Source organism: Hipposideros armiger, unplaced genomic scaffold (assembly GCF_001890085.2).
Source record: "Hipposideros armiger isolate ML-2016 unplaced genomic scaffold, ASM189008v1 scaffold_159, whole genome shotgun sequence".
NCBI lineage: Eukaryota > Metazoa > Chordata > Mammalia > Chiroptera > Hipposideridae > Hipposideros > Hipposideros armiger.
In genome coordinates, this window is record NW_017731509.1 from 3,206,102 (window position 1) to 3,224,604 (window position 18,503).

General features: G+C 38.0%; 2 protein-coding genes across 8 annotated transcripts in view; both read left to right on the forward strand.

Moving 5' to 3' along the window:
• Positions 1-3,355, forward strand: part of UEVLD (UEV and lactate/malate dehyrogenase domains) — a 40,080-nt gene extending 36,725 nt beyond the window's left edge. For all 3 annotated transcript variants that reach the window (XM_019651372.1, XM_019651374.1, XM_019651373.1), the window contains one exon: positions 1,690-3,355. In XM_019651372.1, coding sequence (XP_019506917.1) covers positions 1,690-1,857 — 168 coding nt within the window. In that variant the 3' untranslated portion in view covers positions 1,858-3,355. The remainder of the gene's footprint in view (positions 1-1,689) is intronic.
• A 2,375-nt stretch (positions 3,356-5,730) lies between these two features.
• The window catches only part of TSG101 (tumor susceptibility 101), a 33,988-nt gene continuing 21,215 nt past the window's right edge, over positions 5,731-18,503 (forward strand). Inside the window, exons 1-7 of one of the 5 annotated variants that reach the window (XM_019651400.1) lie at positions 5,764-5,923; positions 6,391-6,476; positions 9,726-9,810; positions 11,537-11,603; positions 11,723-11,788; positions 14,122-14,285; positions 17,980-18,106. In XM_019651400.1, the coding sequence (XP_019506945.1) occupies positions 9,763-9,810; positions 11,537-11,603; positions 11,723-11,788; positions 14,122-14,285; positions 17,980-18,106 (472 nt within the window). In that variant the 5' untranslated portion in view covers positions 5,764-5,923; positions 6,391-6,476; positions 9,726-9,762. Of the gene's footprint in view, positions 5,924-6,390; positions 6,477-9,113; positions 9,197-9,725; positions 9,811-11,536; positions 11,604-11,722; positions 11,789-14,121; positions 14,286-17,979; positions 18,107-18,503 lie in introns of those variants that run through there. The other 4 variants (XM_019651404.1, XM_019651399.1, XM_019651401.1 and 1 more) reach the window with 4 other exon arrangements.

An 18,503-nucleotide genomic window follows, 5' to 3' on the forward strand; every position in this document is an offset into this window, starting at 1 on the left:
AGTTATGCCAAATCAGGAGTCTTTATTGCAAAGCCAGCAGCTATGAGGGGACTAATGCCTCTAAAGACCTCGCAGCCCTGAAGGGAAGTTGGGTAAGGTTTATAAAGGCAAAAACCACAGGGGTACATTGAGGCAGGGTAATTCCAAAGAGTTATACAGAAACTGGTAAGTCCAAACAAGGAAGTCCCAGGTAGGGGTGGTGGAAAGTCCCTTAGACCCCAGCCACCTATACTCTAGGGTGGGGGTCCCCATTTGGATAAGTATTTAGTCCTAGCAAAGCGTTATTCAAGAAGCTAAAATAGCAGGGTTATGTTTGTGTCTAACTATAATTAATTGGTAGTTTGTAAGTATATAATGATTAAAAATTATTTAAGCTATTATTGAGTATATATTCTGCTGCTCTTTTTGTTGCTGTTGCTGGGCAGGTTAGTTAATAAGGGGAAGGGAGAATATTGGGTTTTGAGGGGAAGTTGGGGCTTTTGCTGGCTTCTGTTAGTATAGGGTAGACTGAGGCTGGTTATAATTATAAATTCTCATATCCTATTATTTGTGAGTGTATGATTTCCGAGAACAGCTACCGTTTTTAGGTATCTGAAAGCTAGAAGAGAGTAGGAACCATTTTGTAATGCCTGGCTTGAGTTTAGCAGTAAGAAAATGGGGGACCTTATTTCAATGGCGGCTCTTGGCAGTTCACACTGGCTGCCAGCGGCTCACGGTAGCTCACGGCAGCCCCACTGCAGCCTATGCACATGGCAGCCCACGCGCATGGCAGCCCAGCTCCAGGTCGAGCTGTTGTTCACCATCTTAGCTGTAGAGGGCGCAGTGTCACTGGCTCTAATGTGGGATCCGAACTGGGACCCTGCTGCTTAGAGCTGGCGTCCCAAGCCAGCTCTTAACCAATGCACCACTTGGCCGGCCCTCTTATCATATTCTTAAACTTTTATATTATGAATATGAAGCCAGAGAAAGTGCTGTTCACACTGTAACTCAGGTGTCCTCAATATCACGAGCGTTTCTAAAAGTAACACATGGGAGAGGACAGTTTGGTCTAAGTCCTTTCCTGCTGCGTATGGGAAGTCTGGACTTCTACCTGGTTTCCCCTTACCCCCGTGTAATTTTTGGGAATTCCCAAGAAGCACTTATATATTCCATAAACTTCTGGTTGTCATTTCTCACTTCAGCCAGCCAGGTTGCCCCAGACTGACGTGCCAGCTGGCCTTAGCTGGTCATCAGCCTGCTTCTCCAGTCCACTTTTTCCACTTTATCCTGAGCATAAAGTCCCTAAAGCACAGCTAAGACAAGGTACCAGTGCTTAACCAAAATTTCTTGAATACCAGGAGAAGTAAAACATGGAAAGGAAAACTTCAAACAGGTTACTGTATTTGACTGCACCCAGAGCCCGTTATGTGCGCCTCTTCTTCTCTGACTCTTTTTTCTTAGCCCCCAACCTGCTACCCATATTTCAGGGGGCTAGCTCATCTTCCCATAAAGGGGATGTCTTTGACCCATTTCCTCCCATTTCACAAAAATTTTCTGAAGCAATAACTTGAGTTTAGAAAATAAATAATTTTTTTAAGGTTTAACATATCACTTTGTACTAGGGCTAGAAAAGCAAGAAAGTATTCATATTTATGATATTAACTTTTTTGCATTGATTCAGCTCTATAATCCAAGTTTTATTCATTTCAGGGATATTATGATATAAATAATGAAGTGTTTTTGAGTTTGCCTTGCATCCTTGGAACCGGTGGGGTATCTGAAGTCATCAAAAGCTCAATGAAAGACGACAGAGTGACAGAGAAACTCCAAAGCAGCGCATCATCAATCCATGGTCTCCAACAACAGTTAAAACTTTGATTCTAAAGTTCGGAGTTACCTGAAAGGAAAGGTCACTTAATTTTGCCAACATATGTAGGGTTAAGAACTTCTATATCTTACTACTTATCCTTACAAATTGTTTGGTTAAGGTAGGTAATCTCTTGGTTAGTTTTGTAATTTGAATTCTTAGGGAATTAGATGAGGAGGAAGAAAATCTAATTTTCTTTGTTCTTGATACACACACACACACACACACCATTCTTTAAACCTACAGCAGGGAAACAGTAACTGCAATATGCATCATGTAAAATTATGTCTCCTCAAAGCACATTCAGCACTTTGGTAATATTTTGAAAGTAATATATTTTTAAAAGAAAATTACTCATTGGCTGTTATAGTAAATATGATAAGCTGAAGGCCCAGTATGAATTTATGAAATCTGTGCTAGGTATACATTCAAAGGATCCACAGTTTAAGATATTAATGTTTCCGCTTTAAAATACAGTTGGGAAAAAAAAGAGTTGGTAGTAACAGCAATAATAATGTTTTCCTCCTTCAATTAATTAGCTACCAAAAGTGAAAAAGAATTTTACTTGTACTTTAAAATAGTAGAAGGAAAAGTGAAATTTTTTAATAAGTGAATAAAAAGTGTAGTTTAACTTCTAGTGGGACTGTCCTTTTTGAAATTTTCTATAACCTTTTCCTGAGTTATATCAGATCTCTTAATATCTCAAAAACTCACTGTAATAATATTGGTAGAGCTGTAGAGAAATGTGTATTTTCAGTGAAAATTGATTATGAATGAAAGCCAAGTAGTATACTTTAAAGCTAATATATGAAGCTTTCATAAAAGCTATTGGTTTTAAGGGGGGAGAAGTTGGATGGACTGATTGTTCAGAGCAAATCCTTAACCACTCCTGAAGAAGTTACTCATTGTACATATGCTTTAATGATGGGTCAATAACAATTATCTTCATATGTGAAAGAAAGCGTATTACTACTAAGGTGGCATGCAACTAATAGTAACAAGTAACATCAACACTTCTTATATTTCAGGCAGTGTGATAAGCATTTGATTCTTTTGTTGAATCCTCACAGTAACCCATTGAGGTAGGAACTATTATCATCATCATTTTATAGAAGAGGAAATTGAGCTTTAGTGATCTAGATCTCATGGCTAAGGGACACTTAACCATACAATCTCTACTTTTTCTAAGCACTAGAAGGGGAGAAAGGCCTAATAGCCAAAATAGTTACCACAAGACTCTAAAGCTGGGGTTCTGTGCTCTTCCATTCTCATATAGGAGCTGACTTTTTTTTCCAACATAGTTTTTAGAAAGATTGATTCCCTTACTTCCCAGACTTACCCTCAGCAAATAGCAGAGAGGGGTATGCACCGAGATAGGTATTTATTTATTTAGTCATTCAGGTAGTATTGACTGGGAGCATATATTAGGCACTGCAGATACAGTGGTGAGCAAACCTGGACTAGGTACAAGACCTCGTGGTCCTTATAATCTAGTATGGGAGACAGTAATCAAATGTCACAAGTAAATGTACAATTGCAAATGGAATAAGTTCTGTGAAGAAGTCCCAGGTGCTTTGAAAGCATATCATAGGTGAACTCAAACCTGGTCAGAGAGACAGGAGCCCGACAGTTTATAAAGGCAGACACATCCGAGGGAGAGAGGAAACAATCAAACTAATACTGATTTAATATAATAATGGGTACTTACAATGATGAGTTGAAATCATTAAGAAAAGGTGAAATTATATTCAGTGTCCCATGTTTAAGAAAGTAGAAAAGTATTTAATATGCTTGGAAAGATTCCCACCAGAATTAAGTAGTATAAAAACCTTGGACATTTGAAGAGATAAGCATTAGTTCTGTGTAATTTCACTAGATGGGTAGATTATTTTGGTGCTACTCTAACACTGTATCCTTATTGTCTTTTTGTATGAGATAGGCAAGTAAAACTGAAAAAACCTTGTTTTTTTAAACTAGCCTTTTCTAATATTATATATCTACTATCTAATTTCTCATGTGCTCTTAAACAATAACCTAACTATAAGATACTGTATAGTAGATGAATTGCCAAGAATTCACTACATTAATTATAAAAGAAACGTGTCAATACAATACTTATTGATCATCTACTGTTATTCTAAGTACTGTTAGAATCTGAGTATTTAAAGATGAGTAACAGTCCTTGCCCTACAGAAGCCCACAATATAGAAGTAATTCTATCAGATCAGTTCTTAAGTGTTGAATATTATCAATCATGTTGTGAGCGACATATACAAGTCAAGAAGCAGTACCACCACCACCTCACTATGATTCAGTGATAATCTGACATCCATGATGCTGCTATTAACTTTCACTTTTTCATTTTCCCAAAATCATGCCATGTCTCTTGTTATGATTTTTAGCAGGGTGTGGATTAAAATGTTTCTTTGATATTGTAGCAGAGATAAATATTTTATTTTCCAACTTACATTGTAAGAATAATATTAAGAATAATGAATAAAATAATCTTCGACTTTAAAATCACCAGGAGGTGCCTAATTTATTGAGTGGAAGGAACTTTACTCAGATTAAGAAGGAAGATTCTTTCATAATTCATATGGTCCCCAGGATATTTAGTTATTTTGTTTTAAGTGGCTTAAGTGCCGAATGAAGAGACCAGATTTTGTTAATTGTTTTCAAACTTTAAAAATTCATTTTTCACAAGAAACCTTTTTAAACATTATATTTCCTGCACTCTCCCAAATGGTAAAAGCAGAGTTGCTCTTCCTGAGTGAGCTTTGGCTTGAAGAACAGCTTGAAAACCACAATGCTTTTAAGTAACATAAAAGAGGTGCAGTGGAAGAATAGACTGCCTTTTGACTGGAGCTACACGAGTATGCTTTACTAACATATATATGGTGTCCATATCCAAAAAAAAGATACCTATTGGAGTAGCCTTTATTGTGTGTGTGCAACAATTTATAATGATGCTTCTACATGGTTTCAATTAGGCCCTCTTTGTGTATGTGACCTTTACTTAGAGGCCAATTTAGATGGAATTAATACCACAGCCTGTTCGTCATTAGCACTAGGCTAAAATCATCCAAATTACCATAATTCACATAATCAAAACCAAGTTTTACAATACGTTGAATGACACTGTACTCATAAAACTGGTGGTGTGCAATAATGCCTAATATAAATGGCCATGAAGAACTTGTATAGGTAGTAGACAGTTAAGATCGAGTACTCTTGCGCTGTACAAGGCAATGGGGATCTGAAGATGAGCCTGCCCTCAAAGACTTGGACGGGGACACTAGACAGGCTAATACACATAGTGCCGGGTACAATGCAGCCTGTGTTACCGTTTATGCCTGGGTAGGGGAATGATTTCCTGGAGAAGAAATTACTGCCAGCCTTCCTGTGAAATGAGGGCTCAGCACTTGGCCCTTGTCAATGTAGTATGAAGAACTTTTAAGCTTAAAACAAATGAACCCTGATAATGAGACCCTGGGCATCATCTAATGCAAGCCTCTCATCTTAGAGTTGGAAAAAACTTCAGCCGGAGCTAGAAGTGTACTTGCCTGCTATTATCATAAGAGCAAGTTAAAGGCAGAACAGTGTTCTGACTCCCAGTCCAGTGCTTTCCCATTTGATGAATCCAAGCTCACTACCAAGACCTTCGCAGTACTTCCCCTCCCTGCACCTGCTCCCCTCGTTTAAGGGCAACTGTGAAACATCTGCCGATCCTGTCCCGCCCCAGAGTTTCTATCCTCGGGATAGGCTTGCCCTCATCGTTAGGACCCAACCCGGCCGGCGGAGTACCGCACCTGAGCCGCGGGTCGGTAGGAACCCAGCCCTCGCCCAGCCTCAGTGTTCTACCCCGGAAGTGACGTAAAGGAAGCGGAAGGGCTGTCGTGGCGGCCGACTTCCTGTTGTTAGAGGCGGGGGGGTGGGGGGCAGGCTGCTCTGTGTGCGATTGTGTGGGGTGTCCTGGGGCAGCCCCGGAGCGGCTGACCCTCTGCCTTCGGGGACGGGAGCCGCGAGGTGGCCGCCATGGCGGTGTCGGAGAGCCAGCTCAAGAAAATGGTGTCCAAGGTGAGGCCGCGACGCGCTCGTCCCCCGGCGCGCACCCACGGCTCCCCTCTGCGCCCGGCGGGGCCCGACTCAGCCCAGCCCAGCTAACCTCCCAGGCGGGCAGGAAACCTCAGCGCTATCCTGAGGCGTCTTAGCGACACCCCCCCCCCAAGCCCAGAGATGCCTGTCGCCTTGTGCCGGAACCCCGATACGGGGTCAGGGGAGTGGGGGGCGGCGGCAGTCAACAAAGGCGCGAAGCGGAGGCCGCCTGCCACCTGCCCTCCTCTTTTCGGGTTGAGTTTGGAACAGTCTGGGGGACAGTATAGTTTTCATTTTACTTTTTATAGACAAAGAGGGCATTGTATTTAGTTCTCGCTCTTGGTCATTCCTCCCCAACCCTTGTCCCAGTGTGCGGGTCCATCAGCCTCCGCCCTTCCCTCCTGGCCCGCAGCGATTGTGTCCTCTTGAGTTTTGTATTCCTCACACAGCTCGATGAGTAACTACTGGTTGAATTGGCTCGATTATAAGTAAAAAAGCCTTGAGAAGCCAAAACATCAGCACCTCACTACCGCAGGTGAAATAAATAAAGTTCCATTACCATTTCAGGGACTTTGATTTGCTAGGAGTAACTATCTTTAATTGTATACTTATAACGCGAATTTATTTGCTTTGAACTTAATTTGTTTAACCTTCACAGTTCGAGACCGGTGTGTTATTTCATTTTTAAAAAACTAGGTATGCATTTTGTCTATTAAATCTGTGAATTATTTTGATAATTAACGTAAAATGTAGCACGTGATATCAGAGTGAACTGGGTGAGATGGGTTTTTTTGTGTGTGTGTTTTTGTTTGTTTGTTTTGTTTTTCAATTTACCAAAGCTAATTGGACTAAGATGTATGTGAAGTGGTTGAGAGTTGAATCTTCTGTAGTTTAACCGGTTAGCTTTGGATATGTTCATCAAAGTAAGAATGGTAGAAATCGAAATGGTTTAAACCATTTTCAGTGTTACAAAAGCACACTATTATGCATAAGCTTAATTCTATGGGAAAAATTTTTTTTCCTAGTAAGATCGTCCCCATAATCTTTGGTTGAAGAGCAGTAACCTCTAAAGAGCAAGTGATAGTTTTTAAAATAAAGTTTCTCTTGGTTGTCTACTATCTTCTAGGCCTCTTGATTTTCTTTTGATAAAGCAGTTATCCTGAACTATAGAAGAAGTTTTGGGGAGTGCTAGAAACAATCTTCTAGATTGTGGCCTTGATCTATGTTGTAACACTTATATATCACTTTTTTTAAAAAAAGTGCATCGTTTTACATACTCTGTAATTGAAGAGTATTGTTCCATGCCATTTTTGATATTCATTAGGTATCCCAGTGGAGATAATCAAATTGGCAATTGGGTATTCATATCTGGAGTTCAGGAAGCAAGTTCAGTTTGGAATTTTTTAATTTGAGAGTCATCACCATATAAATGGTGTTTAAAGCCTTGAGGGAGACCACCGAAGGACTGAGCCCTGGGACTCAATAATATGAAGAGATTAGAAGAGAAAGAACCAGCAAATAGACTGAGAAGGGGCTGCCACAAAGAGAGAGAAGGAGGGGGCAAGAGGGAGGAGGACGAAAAAAAGTAAAATTTAGAAAAAAAATCATGAAAAAGATCAAAACTTCTAGATCCAACTACTAATTCACAGGAAATACAGAGGACATAGGAACATGTATATTAAACCAAACCAAGGTGATACAGTTAGAAATATCATAGGAGCCTCTATAGGACAAATGAATTGATTTTGTCAACAAATTCCAAGGGGTAAAAATAGAAATGGGCCTATCAACTGATGTGTGATGAATAAAACGTGATATATTAAGCAATAATGCATGTTATTCAGCCATAAAATGAAGTACTGATACAAGTAGAACATGGATGTACCTTGAAGACATGCTGAGTGAAAGAAGCTAGTCATAAATGACCACGTAGCATATCATTCCATTTATATGAAATATCCAGAATAGGCAAATTGATAAAAACAGAAAGTTGAATGGTGTTTGTCTAAGATGAATAAGGGTGCGGGCAGGTGAAATAAGGGGGTAATTGCTAAAGGGTACCATTTTCTTTTGGAGGTGATGAAAATGTTCTAAAATTGATTGTGGTGGTAGTTGCATAACTGAATCTACTTAAAACCATTGAACTTTATATAATTTACTTTAAATTTGTGAATTATATGTCAAAGCTGTTATCAAAAAAGAGGGATGAGAGGGAGGATCTATAGATTAAAAGAGACCTAAAAGATATTTTAGCAAATTGCAATGTATGGACTTTATTTGGATCTTGATTCAAACTAAAAAAAAAAAGACATGAGACTACATATTTAATAATAATAAGGAAATGGTGATTATTTTAGTGTGATAATAGTATTGTGGGGTTTTTTAAGTTCTTTTAAAGATACTAAAATATTTATGGGTGATAGGATATGATGTTATAATTTGTTTCAGAATAATACAGAAGGAGGGAAAGATGAATGAGAGTATGGATTAAGTAAGATTGGTTATGAGTTGATTATTGTTGAAGCTGGGTGTAGATAGAATGCAGGGGGCTCATTATACTATTATGTCTACTTTTAAATATATTTGAAATGTTCCATAATAAAAAGTTTAAAAGGGGAGAAAGAAACAGAGCAGTCAAAGACCGCAAAGTTAGGCAGCTCTTTGCAGGTTTTTGCTTTCTATAAAGGGGAACTGAAAGAGTGGTTGTAGCTAGAGGGCTGAAGGATGGTTGGAAACACTTTTCTTTGTGTGGTTAAGATGGGAGAAATACAAATATGTTTGTACGCTAATAGTACTGATCCCAAAAGCATGGAAAAATAGGTGCTTCAGGAAAAAAGGGCAAAAAAATGTTGCAGAGATGCCTTTGAGTAGACCTGGATTTGTTCCCTAATTTTTCTTTCTTATTGTCTATCACCCTTTGTGTTAATCTTGGTGAGATTTCTTTGACTTTATATTCAAATCCTTCTATTGAATGTTTCGTTTCTATTCATATTTTTTTATGTCCAAGAGTCCTTTCTTTTCTAAGTGTCCTTGTTTCATGGATACAATGTCATTTCTTCTTTTTTTGAAATTATTAATGCTAATTCTTTCTGAAGTTTTCTTCTTGCATTAATTTTATTACTTCTTGTTTCTTTTCTGTGTTGGTCTCTGTCATGCTTCTGGAGTCTTTGTTTTCGCAATAGTCGACTGCTTCTGTATAAGAAACACTAAAAGCTGATTGAAAGCTTTGTGTTCATGGATGGAGCTTATCAGCTGGTGAGCTTCAAATATTGTCATCAGATGGGGGTCCCCATCTTCTGATCTAACCTTCCAAGAGTGTGTAAGCCAGGTTCCTAGTTTTCTGGAGTGGAGTGGTACATGCTGAGAATGTGAAAATACAATACAGAAAATGATAAATTGCAAAATAGTTGTTATTGACAACAAATGCTGGAGTTTGAAGGAAAGGGAGCAGTCACTATGGGCTAAAGGGAATTCTGGAAAAGGATTCGTTGAGAAGAGCGAGAGATGTAAGCTAGTTTTTTGAGAATGGTTAAGATTTGATTTGGTGGAAGACCTTTTAAGTTGGAAGAGCTAAAATGGAGGTGAGTAAAGGGTTTGAATAGGTGGCAGGAGAGAAAGTTACTGAGGTTCTTTCAGCTTTAATTAATGGTTAGTGAGAACCATTATACTTTTAAGAAGAATGCTATTAAGAAAATAAAATTTTAAGAAAATTAACCTAGCAGTGAAATAGGTACATATGTACATTTAGTTTTAAACTACATTCTTGTGTGATTTTGCTTTTCAGTACAAATACAGAGACCTAACTGTACGTGAAACTGTCAATGTCATTACGTTATACAAAGATCTCAAACCTGTATTGGATTCATATGGTGAGTTTACATAATAAATATTAATTACTGCACTTCGAGTTTACTCTTTTGTTAAAGATTGTAGTTTTCCAATTTTTCTTCTAAGTTTGTTGGTTTTTCCATTTTAGGACAAAACCACCTATTAAAAGTGTTGGAGGGATAGAAAATTACAAGATCTAATAAAAACATCTTAAATTTGTTTATTTTAAATTTTAAAAACAAATAGTCTAACATAGAGCTATGCAAATTTAGACCTAAAGGGAATGTTAAAGATAGTTTTGTCCATCATTTCCCAAAGTATTATCCACAGTTATGAAGAGTGTTGCTGGCGGGGGTAAAGGGAATTGATTCTCTTGTTAAGTTTGAGCAGTTACAGATTAAACAAAATTAAATGGGCTTCTTGGCAGCAATGTTTCTCAGAGCCTTTAATATACTAATATGTTATACCTCACCGGGAGGGGAGAGAATATATTGTATAGTGTATCCTATAGTTAATTAACAACTGAACCCTAACACCCCCGCCCCCCAGCAATCTAGCATTTCTTTATATTCTTAGGAAGTCATTTAGGAAAACAAAATTCTGGAATATTCCTCTCATTTTGTAGTTGAGGAAAACATTTTTTAAATGTGATCCTTAATTTTGTAGAGTGCATAGCTGACAGTTTCGTTATTGAGACAAAATAAAGTTGAAATTTAAGTAAGAAATTACATTACCTAAAGTTTTTTGTTTTTTTTTAATAGTCTTTTTGTCCCCATATCTTACGTGCCATGGCTAAGAGCTCTGTTCATTATGAATCCCTTGGCACTGAGGGCAAGGAGCTGAATTTTGTAGCTGAGACTTTCACCCTAAACTCCACTTACCCCCCTAAGGCTTTGAAAACATTAGCAACCTGGTGATGAGAAGGGGGAGGCAACAGAGGGACAATCCTGAGTTTCCTGAATGACGAGATGTGAACCTGAAGTTCTCCTCCAAACCTAGGGCACAATTTTCCCTCATGTCCACACATTGTACTATGGTATCTAGATCCAAAAAAACCCCTCATGTTACCCAAACTAGAGTTAATTTAAAAATGGCTTCGTAGGAGATGGAATGTGAATTTTACTCTAAGTGTAGTTTTTACTGCATGCTAAAACAATAAGTATGTTGATCAAAACTGACAGAGACTCCAAAACCATTGAACAGATCTTACTTGGCCACACCACATCTAAACCATTGTTATCAACATACTTTTAGAGTAAATAAAGCCATAAATTTAAATAAGGTGGTTTGCTTTAAAAGCACAAAATCAGAATAACAGCACCGTTTATAATTGTCAGTAGTAAGTAGAACTGTCAACAATGCTGTGTTCTTGTACTTGTGTACACTACAGCTTTCTCCCTGTGTAATACGGTGCTAATTCCAAATCATTATTACAAAGAATAGCAGTCCATGTAGTATAAATTATGTGCCCTAATTAATCAGTTATAGCTAGAAAGACTTGTATGATGTGAGAAATACTTGTATTAAAAGAAGATGTCTGTATTTAACTGTGAAAACTTTTTTTAATACTGTGCTTTGTTACTACATTGGGATTGAGAATGATAATAGGGATAAACATATGGGAAATCTAAAATTTTATGATATTAGATGAACAATTCATATAGTATTAGTTGACAGTGATTTTTAAGTAATTTTATAATCATGCTGGAGCACTCACATCGATTTTTCCAAGTAATTCAAAGCATCTTTTCTTTACTCATTCTAAAGCTGATCGCATTGAATGAATCAACAAAGGATACTCTGTTATTGGACAAAATGGATGCTACATTAACAAGTTAGTCCCTTTCAAGGGTAATAATAATAATGAGTTTTAACCAGCGTTTCTAAAAGAATAACTTACATGGGAGCATCTATGAAAATGCTTGTGATTACATCATTGTTCTTTCTTTTCAGTTTTTAATGATGGTAGTTCCAGGGAACTAATGAACCTCACTGGAACAGTTCCTGTGCTTTATAGAGGCAAGTGTTGTTTTAATATAACTTATGTCTACAGTATAGATGCATTTTGATTCACAATGTATGTTGCCAGAGAGTTCTAAGTAAATTAAACCAACTTTCTCAGGACTTGCATGTGATGTAGAGAGTTTAACTTATATTGTAATTGAACTTCATTCGTCAGCAGCACCTAATATTTTCAGCTTTGTTTTTTTTTTTTTTTCCTTTCTTACCAAGATATATCAGTAAGTTCCTCATTGTGCTAGAAGAGCTTGATGTTTCATGGTATCAAAGAATCTTAGAGGGCCGGCAGAGTGGCTCAGTTGGTTAAGAGCTCGCTCAAGAGTTTGAGCTCTGAGCAACAGCGGTTCGAGTCAGCCCGAGCTGAGCAGCCGTGAGCTGCCAACAGGTGGCGGGATGGCTCAGCTAAAAAAAAAAAAAAAAAGAATCTTAGAACAAGAAAGGAATCTTAGATGCCTCCTAGTTAAGCTTCCCACCCCATTTAGAGTTTCCTGACAATGGGAAGCTATATAGTATCATTTCTAAGATAAGAGTCGTAAAGTCAGGGCAGAGTAAGGTTTCCGTTCTTGCTCTGTAATCTATCAGGTTTGTGACAGTGGGCATCTATAACATTTGGATAATAGTACCAGATTCAAAAAAGAACTTCCTGTGATAATGTGTGTAAAGGATTTTGCACAGAGTCTGGTATATAGTAAACAGATATCAAAAGAAGCAATTTATGATTGTAGTGTTGGTGATAAGCTGATGATGGATAATTACATCTCTGTTAACCAGTCACCAACCCTCTGCTGGAATACTTACAGTGATAAGGGAACATTCAGTAAACAACTATTCTATTTTTGGACAGCTTTATTTGTTAATTATTCCATGTGACTCACTAAGACCTGTGTCTCTGTAACTTACCCATAATTTTATATAGTACGTGCTCTACATGAGACATAGGAGATAAGGGCTGTAGATACAAAGGTAAATAAAGGATGTACCTTCTCTGGAAGAACTTAAGCAAATAGGGGAAACAGAGGGAATATATCGATATTTACAATATTCTATAAGTGCTATAGAATGATAAAATATAAAGATGCTGTGAGATTACACAAGAGAACAAGACCATGTTGGAAGATAGCGTAAATGCCATTTGAACTTGGTACTAAAGGATGAGCCAACCATTCATAACAGAATGGACATTCCAGGCAGAGGGAAAAGACACTTGAGCATCAACATTGAATAAAGCAAATATGATAAAATCAGGGATGACTGAGTCAGATTCAGGGGTGCCAACTTTGCCTTTGCCTTCAGGAAATAGCTCTGGTGAGGGAAATAGGTATATAGGGGAAAGATGGAGGCGGGAAACTACGGTTAACATAATTAAAGATTTATTTCATATATATAAAAATTTGATCTTAAATCCTTCTGTGTTCCCTCACCATTTTTCATATAGCATAGTTCTTAAGCCTAAGTAATTCTGTAGAAGTCATCATTTTCTCAAAGCAAAGAATTCTGGGTGGTGGAAATAAACTTCTGTTTTATGTATTAGGATATATTCTATTGGATTCTTTTCTTCATTGTAGAAGTAGTTTGAGGTAAACAATAAATCCAAAGTCCCACAACTGTCTGATTTCTTTAAGTGAAATTTATATGTGTGTATTTATATGAAACTTTCTAAGGAAAAGTTAACTGAATTATGTCAGGTGATTCAAATGGTTACTTGGGACATTTGCTTTAAGCTTTGTAAGAAAAGGCTGTGATTTATGTTCAATATATTTGCTCTATAGGATCCTTAGAAACACTGTTCAATTTGACTATATATAGTCAAATTTCTCAATGAGAGATTCTATTACATAAAGCAAAGACGAGGAGATGACATAATTGATTGAATAACTACCACTGAAAATGCCATATGCATTGGTCAAGCTGTGGCCACCAGTCAGCATCTGTTTGACAGCTGGATAGCTTTGGCAAGGGAATTCTATCACTTTCTGATAGGAAACCATAATCCATGGTCTTCTTTCTATATCCCTTCCCACTGAACCTTATTAACTGAAGTGATAAGAGTCAAGTAGCAAAGAATGGATTGAGCCAAAAGATAATTCGTGAAGAATGCTTTTACAGCAGCAAGCGCACTCTGGCAGAGTAGTTATCAGTTAGCTCCTTAATCCTGCTGATGTATTTTACACCCTGAAAATTTGAGAAACTGATCCTAAATAGAACTTTGAAACATTAAAATATTGTGATTTTGTAAACTGATGCTTAGTTGTAGCTCTCGCTTTGCTTGCCTACGATGCCATTATTGAAAAATAATAAAAAGAGAATAACTGAAGTTTATCTTTCTCTCTCAGGTAATACATATAATATTCCAATATGCCTTTGGCTGCTGGACACCTACCCATATAATCCTCCTATCTGTTTTGTTAAACCTACTAGTTCAATGACTATTAAAACAGGAAAGCATGTTGATGCAAATGGGAAGATATACCTTCCTTATCTACATGAATGGAAACATGTAAGTATTAACAGTGTTTTGTGAATTTGTTGTAGTTGATACATTTTGCTCACTAGCATCTACTTTCTGTTAAAACTCAAAGAGGATTCCAAGGAAGAGATAAGTTTATGTAAGATCACTAATCACTGAGCTGGGTAACCGGAAAAGGCTCTCCAAAATAAATACAGTCATGCACTTGTATCAACATTTCGGCCAACAACAGACTGTATATACACAATGGTGGAGTTGGAAAATTCCTGTCACCTAGTGATGTCATAGCTGTCCTAACATAGCACAACATGTTACGTGTTTGTGGTGATGCTGGTATAAACACATCGGCGGCGCCAGTTGTATGAAAGCATAGCACATACAATTACAGTACTAAGCTGTGCCATCTAGGTTTGTGTAAGTGCACTGTATGATGTTTACACATTGATGAAATCACCTAACCGCATTTCTCAGAACTTCTCCCCGTAGGTAAATGGCACATGACTGTATATCTTATGTTTGTATAGAGCTTTGTAATTCACAGAATATGCATAGTCGCTATTTGCTTGAGTTGAACCTTTAAGAATGGATAGAATTTACAGAGTGGGAAGTGCATTTAAAAAATAGTATACTGGTTATGTGTTACCTCTCCCCCAACCCCAGTAGGATGCAAACTCCATCCAAAAGGGGAGGATTTTTGTTGGTTTTGTTCACTGCAGTATTCCCAGTCCCCAGAACAAGGGATGCCAAACTTTTTCTATAAAGTAAATATCCCATGCTTTACAGGACATAATTGTCTCTGTCACAACTACTCAGCTCTGTTGTTATAGCCTGAAAGCAGCCATAGAAGTATATCAACAAAGGAGCATGACTGTGTTCCAATAAAACTTGATTTACAGAAACAGGCGGTGGGCCAAATTTAGCCTGTGGGCCATAGTTTGCCAACCCCTGGCCTAGATCTTTGCCTGACACATTGTAAATGCTTAAAAAATACTTGTTGAATGAAAAAAATAGCATACTGGTGGCATATATTTGTGACACTATACAAATCCCATTACTCAAAGTGTTCCTATCAAGAAGTAATAGTTGTTGGGGGGATGGGGGGGTGGCTAGAGAAGTAATAGTAGCAGGAAACTTGTTTCTACCTCTGATGGTAAAGTTCTGGCAGACCTGTGTTCCTGTCAAAATAACCTGAAAAGTGGAAGTACAAACAACATCTGGAGAAGGCTTTAGAGAACTGTTGAGGCAATTAGGACTCGAAGGTCCAAGAACCTTTAGAGAAGAGAATTGCAAGAGATGAGCCAACATTCTGCCAGTTTTCCCTAGGAGTATTTACTGATTCTTAGTACAGGGTAAGAGGCAGAGAATCTGGGCAGAGGGCTTTAGCTAATAGCCAGAGAAACCTGCAGAGTTTCTAGCAGATTCACAGGGCTAAAAAGATAGCAGTTGCTGTTCTGTCTGCCAGTGCAGCCAGTACTTCAGATTTGGAAGAAAAGGAAGCTACAAAGAAGTAAACCTGATCATCTAAGTTTTCCTCTCAAGAGATATGCTGAATTTCTAAGCTTCAAAGACAAGATGCTAAAAAGCTAAGCAGAAAACCTCTGAAAAACACAGCCAAGTACTCAGCAGCCTCAGGTTGAGGAGGCAATAGGAGTTTGGAACCTTATCAAGGAAGAGGGGTGTAAGTAGACACCCTAGGCTCTGAGATGATGCCATTGGAGGAACACAGGTATAAGCCTACAAAACCCCAACCTTGAATCAGCTCAGTCTCTGATTATATATATTAAGGTCATTTCTCGTAGTATATTATTATTTTTGCTAGAGGAAAATAGTACATAGAGCCTCTGTAATTTTTCACAAAATATGTCCAGCATACAATTTAAAAGTATCAAGTACATCAAGAAAGAGGACAGAGAGGAAAAAAGACAATAGAAGCAGGACACTGCCACACCCAAGTAACCTAGCTATCAGACACAGACTTGAAAATAATAGTGATTAATATGTTCAAGATGGAGAATTCTGATGAAAAGGAACCAGTGGAAATCTTAGGACTGAAAAATAGAATAATAGAAATTAAGAACTCTATAGATGGTTTTAGTAGCAGATTGGACTGACACAAAAGGTCACATGTTGTATTCCACTCATGATAGAGAATTGATGAAGTGGTAAATGAATAGTTGATTTTTTTTTTTTTTTTTTAAGATTTTATTGGAGAATCAGGGGAAGGAGAACAGACAAGTTGCTGTTTCGTTCTTCAGTTTAGTTGTGGAGGATGTTGCTTCACTGGCCCAAGCTGGCACCATTATTGTGCTCTTCCCGGGAAAGGCAGATCAGTCGCCGGCTTCTGGACGGCCGCTCACTGCGGCTGCTGGCCGCTCACGCTGGCTGCCAGCTACACACGGTAGCCCATGGCAACCCACCTGCCATCGCCGGTGACTCACGGCAGCCCAGCTCCAGGTTGAGCTGTTGTTCACCATCTTAGCTGTGGAGGGCAGTGTCACTGGCCCTCATATGTGGGATCCGAACTGGGGCCCTCTGGCGTCCCAAGCCAGTTCTTAACCAATGCACCACTCGGCCGGCCCCAGTTGATTTTTTTTTTAGTACTGTTGACCTAGGAATAAGCCTTACAAAGGTACAAATCCATCATGGAGAAAATTGTAAATTTTATTGAAAGACATTAAAGACCTAAGTCAAAGGAGAGAGAACTTTATTCATGTATTGGAAAACTCAGTATTGAGTCAGAAATGTTGGTTCTCTTCAAATTGATCTATATCCTAACAGGAGTTTTAATTTCTATATTTGTTGATTAATTTTGTGAACTTGATAAGCTGGATCTAAAATTTATATGGAAATGCAAAAGATTGAGGATAGCTAAGGCACTCTCCAAGAAGAATAAGACTAAAGGGACTTACCCTGCAGATATCAAAATATATTATAAAACTAGTAATTAAAATAGTATGGAATTGTCACAGGACTATTCAAACAGATAGATGGAACATAATAAAGAACCCAGAAAAAGATCCAGTTGGAAGTCATTTTAGATTTTTGAACAAGTGTAGGGTATTAAAAGCAATGATTATCAGGTATAATGTCTGAAATGTACTAGATAAATACATTAATTAACTGTGACAAATAATCACTAGCTGCTCTAAAACATAAACCCCAAAATGCTTGAGGCTTAACACTAGGAATTTATTGCCCACGTAGTAGTCCACTGGGAGTGTTCCTCATTGGCAGGCAGCTTTCCTCTACTTGGTACTTCAGGGACCCAAGCTCTTTCCAATTTGTGATGCCACGATCGCCCAGGACTTCCTCTGCATCGAGGAAGACAAGCAAAAAGAGAGTGGTAACGGAGCATCCCCCTTCTATCACATCTTGGCTTATAAGTTAAATCATTTCTGCTTATGGTCCATTGGAAAAAACTAGTTGCAAGGAGGGCTGGAAAATGTAGTCCCTGTCCAAACGGCTGATTCTCAGCAACAACTCTATTATGGAAGGGAAAGCATGAACTTTTATAGAAAATTCTTTCAGTCATAATAAGTAAACCTGGAATCCACATAGGAAGCTGTGACAGTAATCTAGCATGACATGGAATGTAAACTAGGACTGCAAGCTTTATGGGAAAACAGGCACTCTCTTTGTAATTGTGGTATTGGAAGGAAAGATCCTTGAACAATTTGTGTGTTTTGTGCAGCAATCTAGTGTCTTAAATTTGTTTTGTTTTTAGCCACAGTCAGACTTGTTGGGGCTTATTCAGGTTATGATTGTGGTGTTTGGAGATGAACCGCCAGTCTTCTCTCGTCCTACTGTGTCAGCATCCTATCCACCATACCAGGCAACAGGGCCACCAAATAGTAAGTAGAACTGAGACTGGCTTTTTAAACTCATAAAAACAAACAAACAAAAAACAACAGAAAACTTTGTTTAACAAAATGTTCTTAATGACTTCACTTTGCTTTTTAGCTAATCAAGTTAGTGGAGTTTTTGGAGGTATTCTGAGGCCCCACATCTGCATGTACAGATTCCCACCAAAGACTGGCATTTGGGCTTTCGTTTGTGGGTAGAAATCTAACTCTGGGTGTGCTGGATTCCAAAATGGAGAAAGAATGCTGGGATAGAGCTTGAGTTTTTTAAAAATTATGCATGCCATGGAATAGCCTTATTTGATCAGTTTGGAGGCAGATATAATTTGAAAGGTAGTCTGATTTATTTTCTTTGCAACTTTAGGATCGGTGTTATAGATAAGAATCA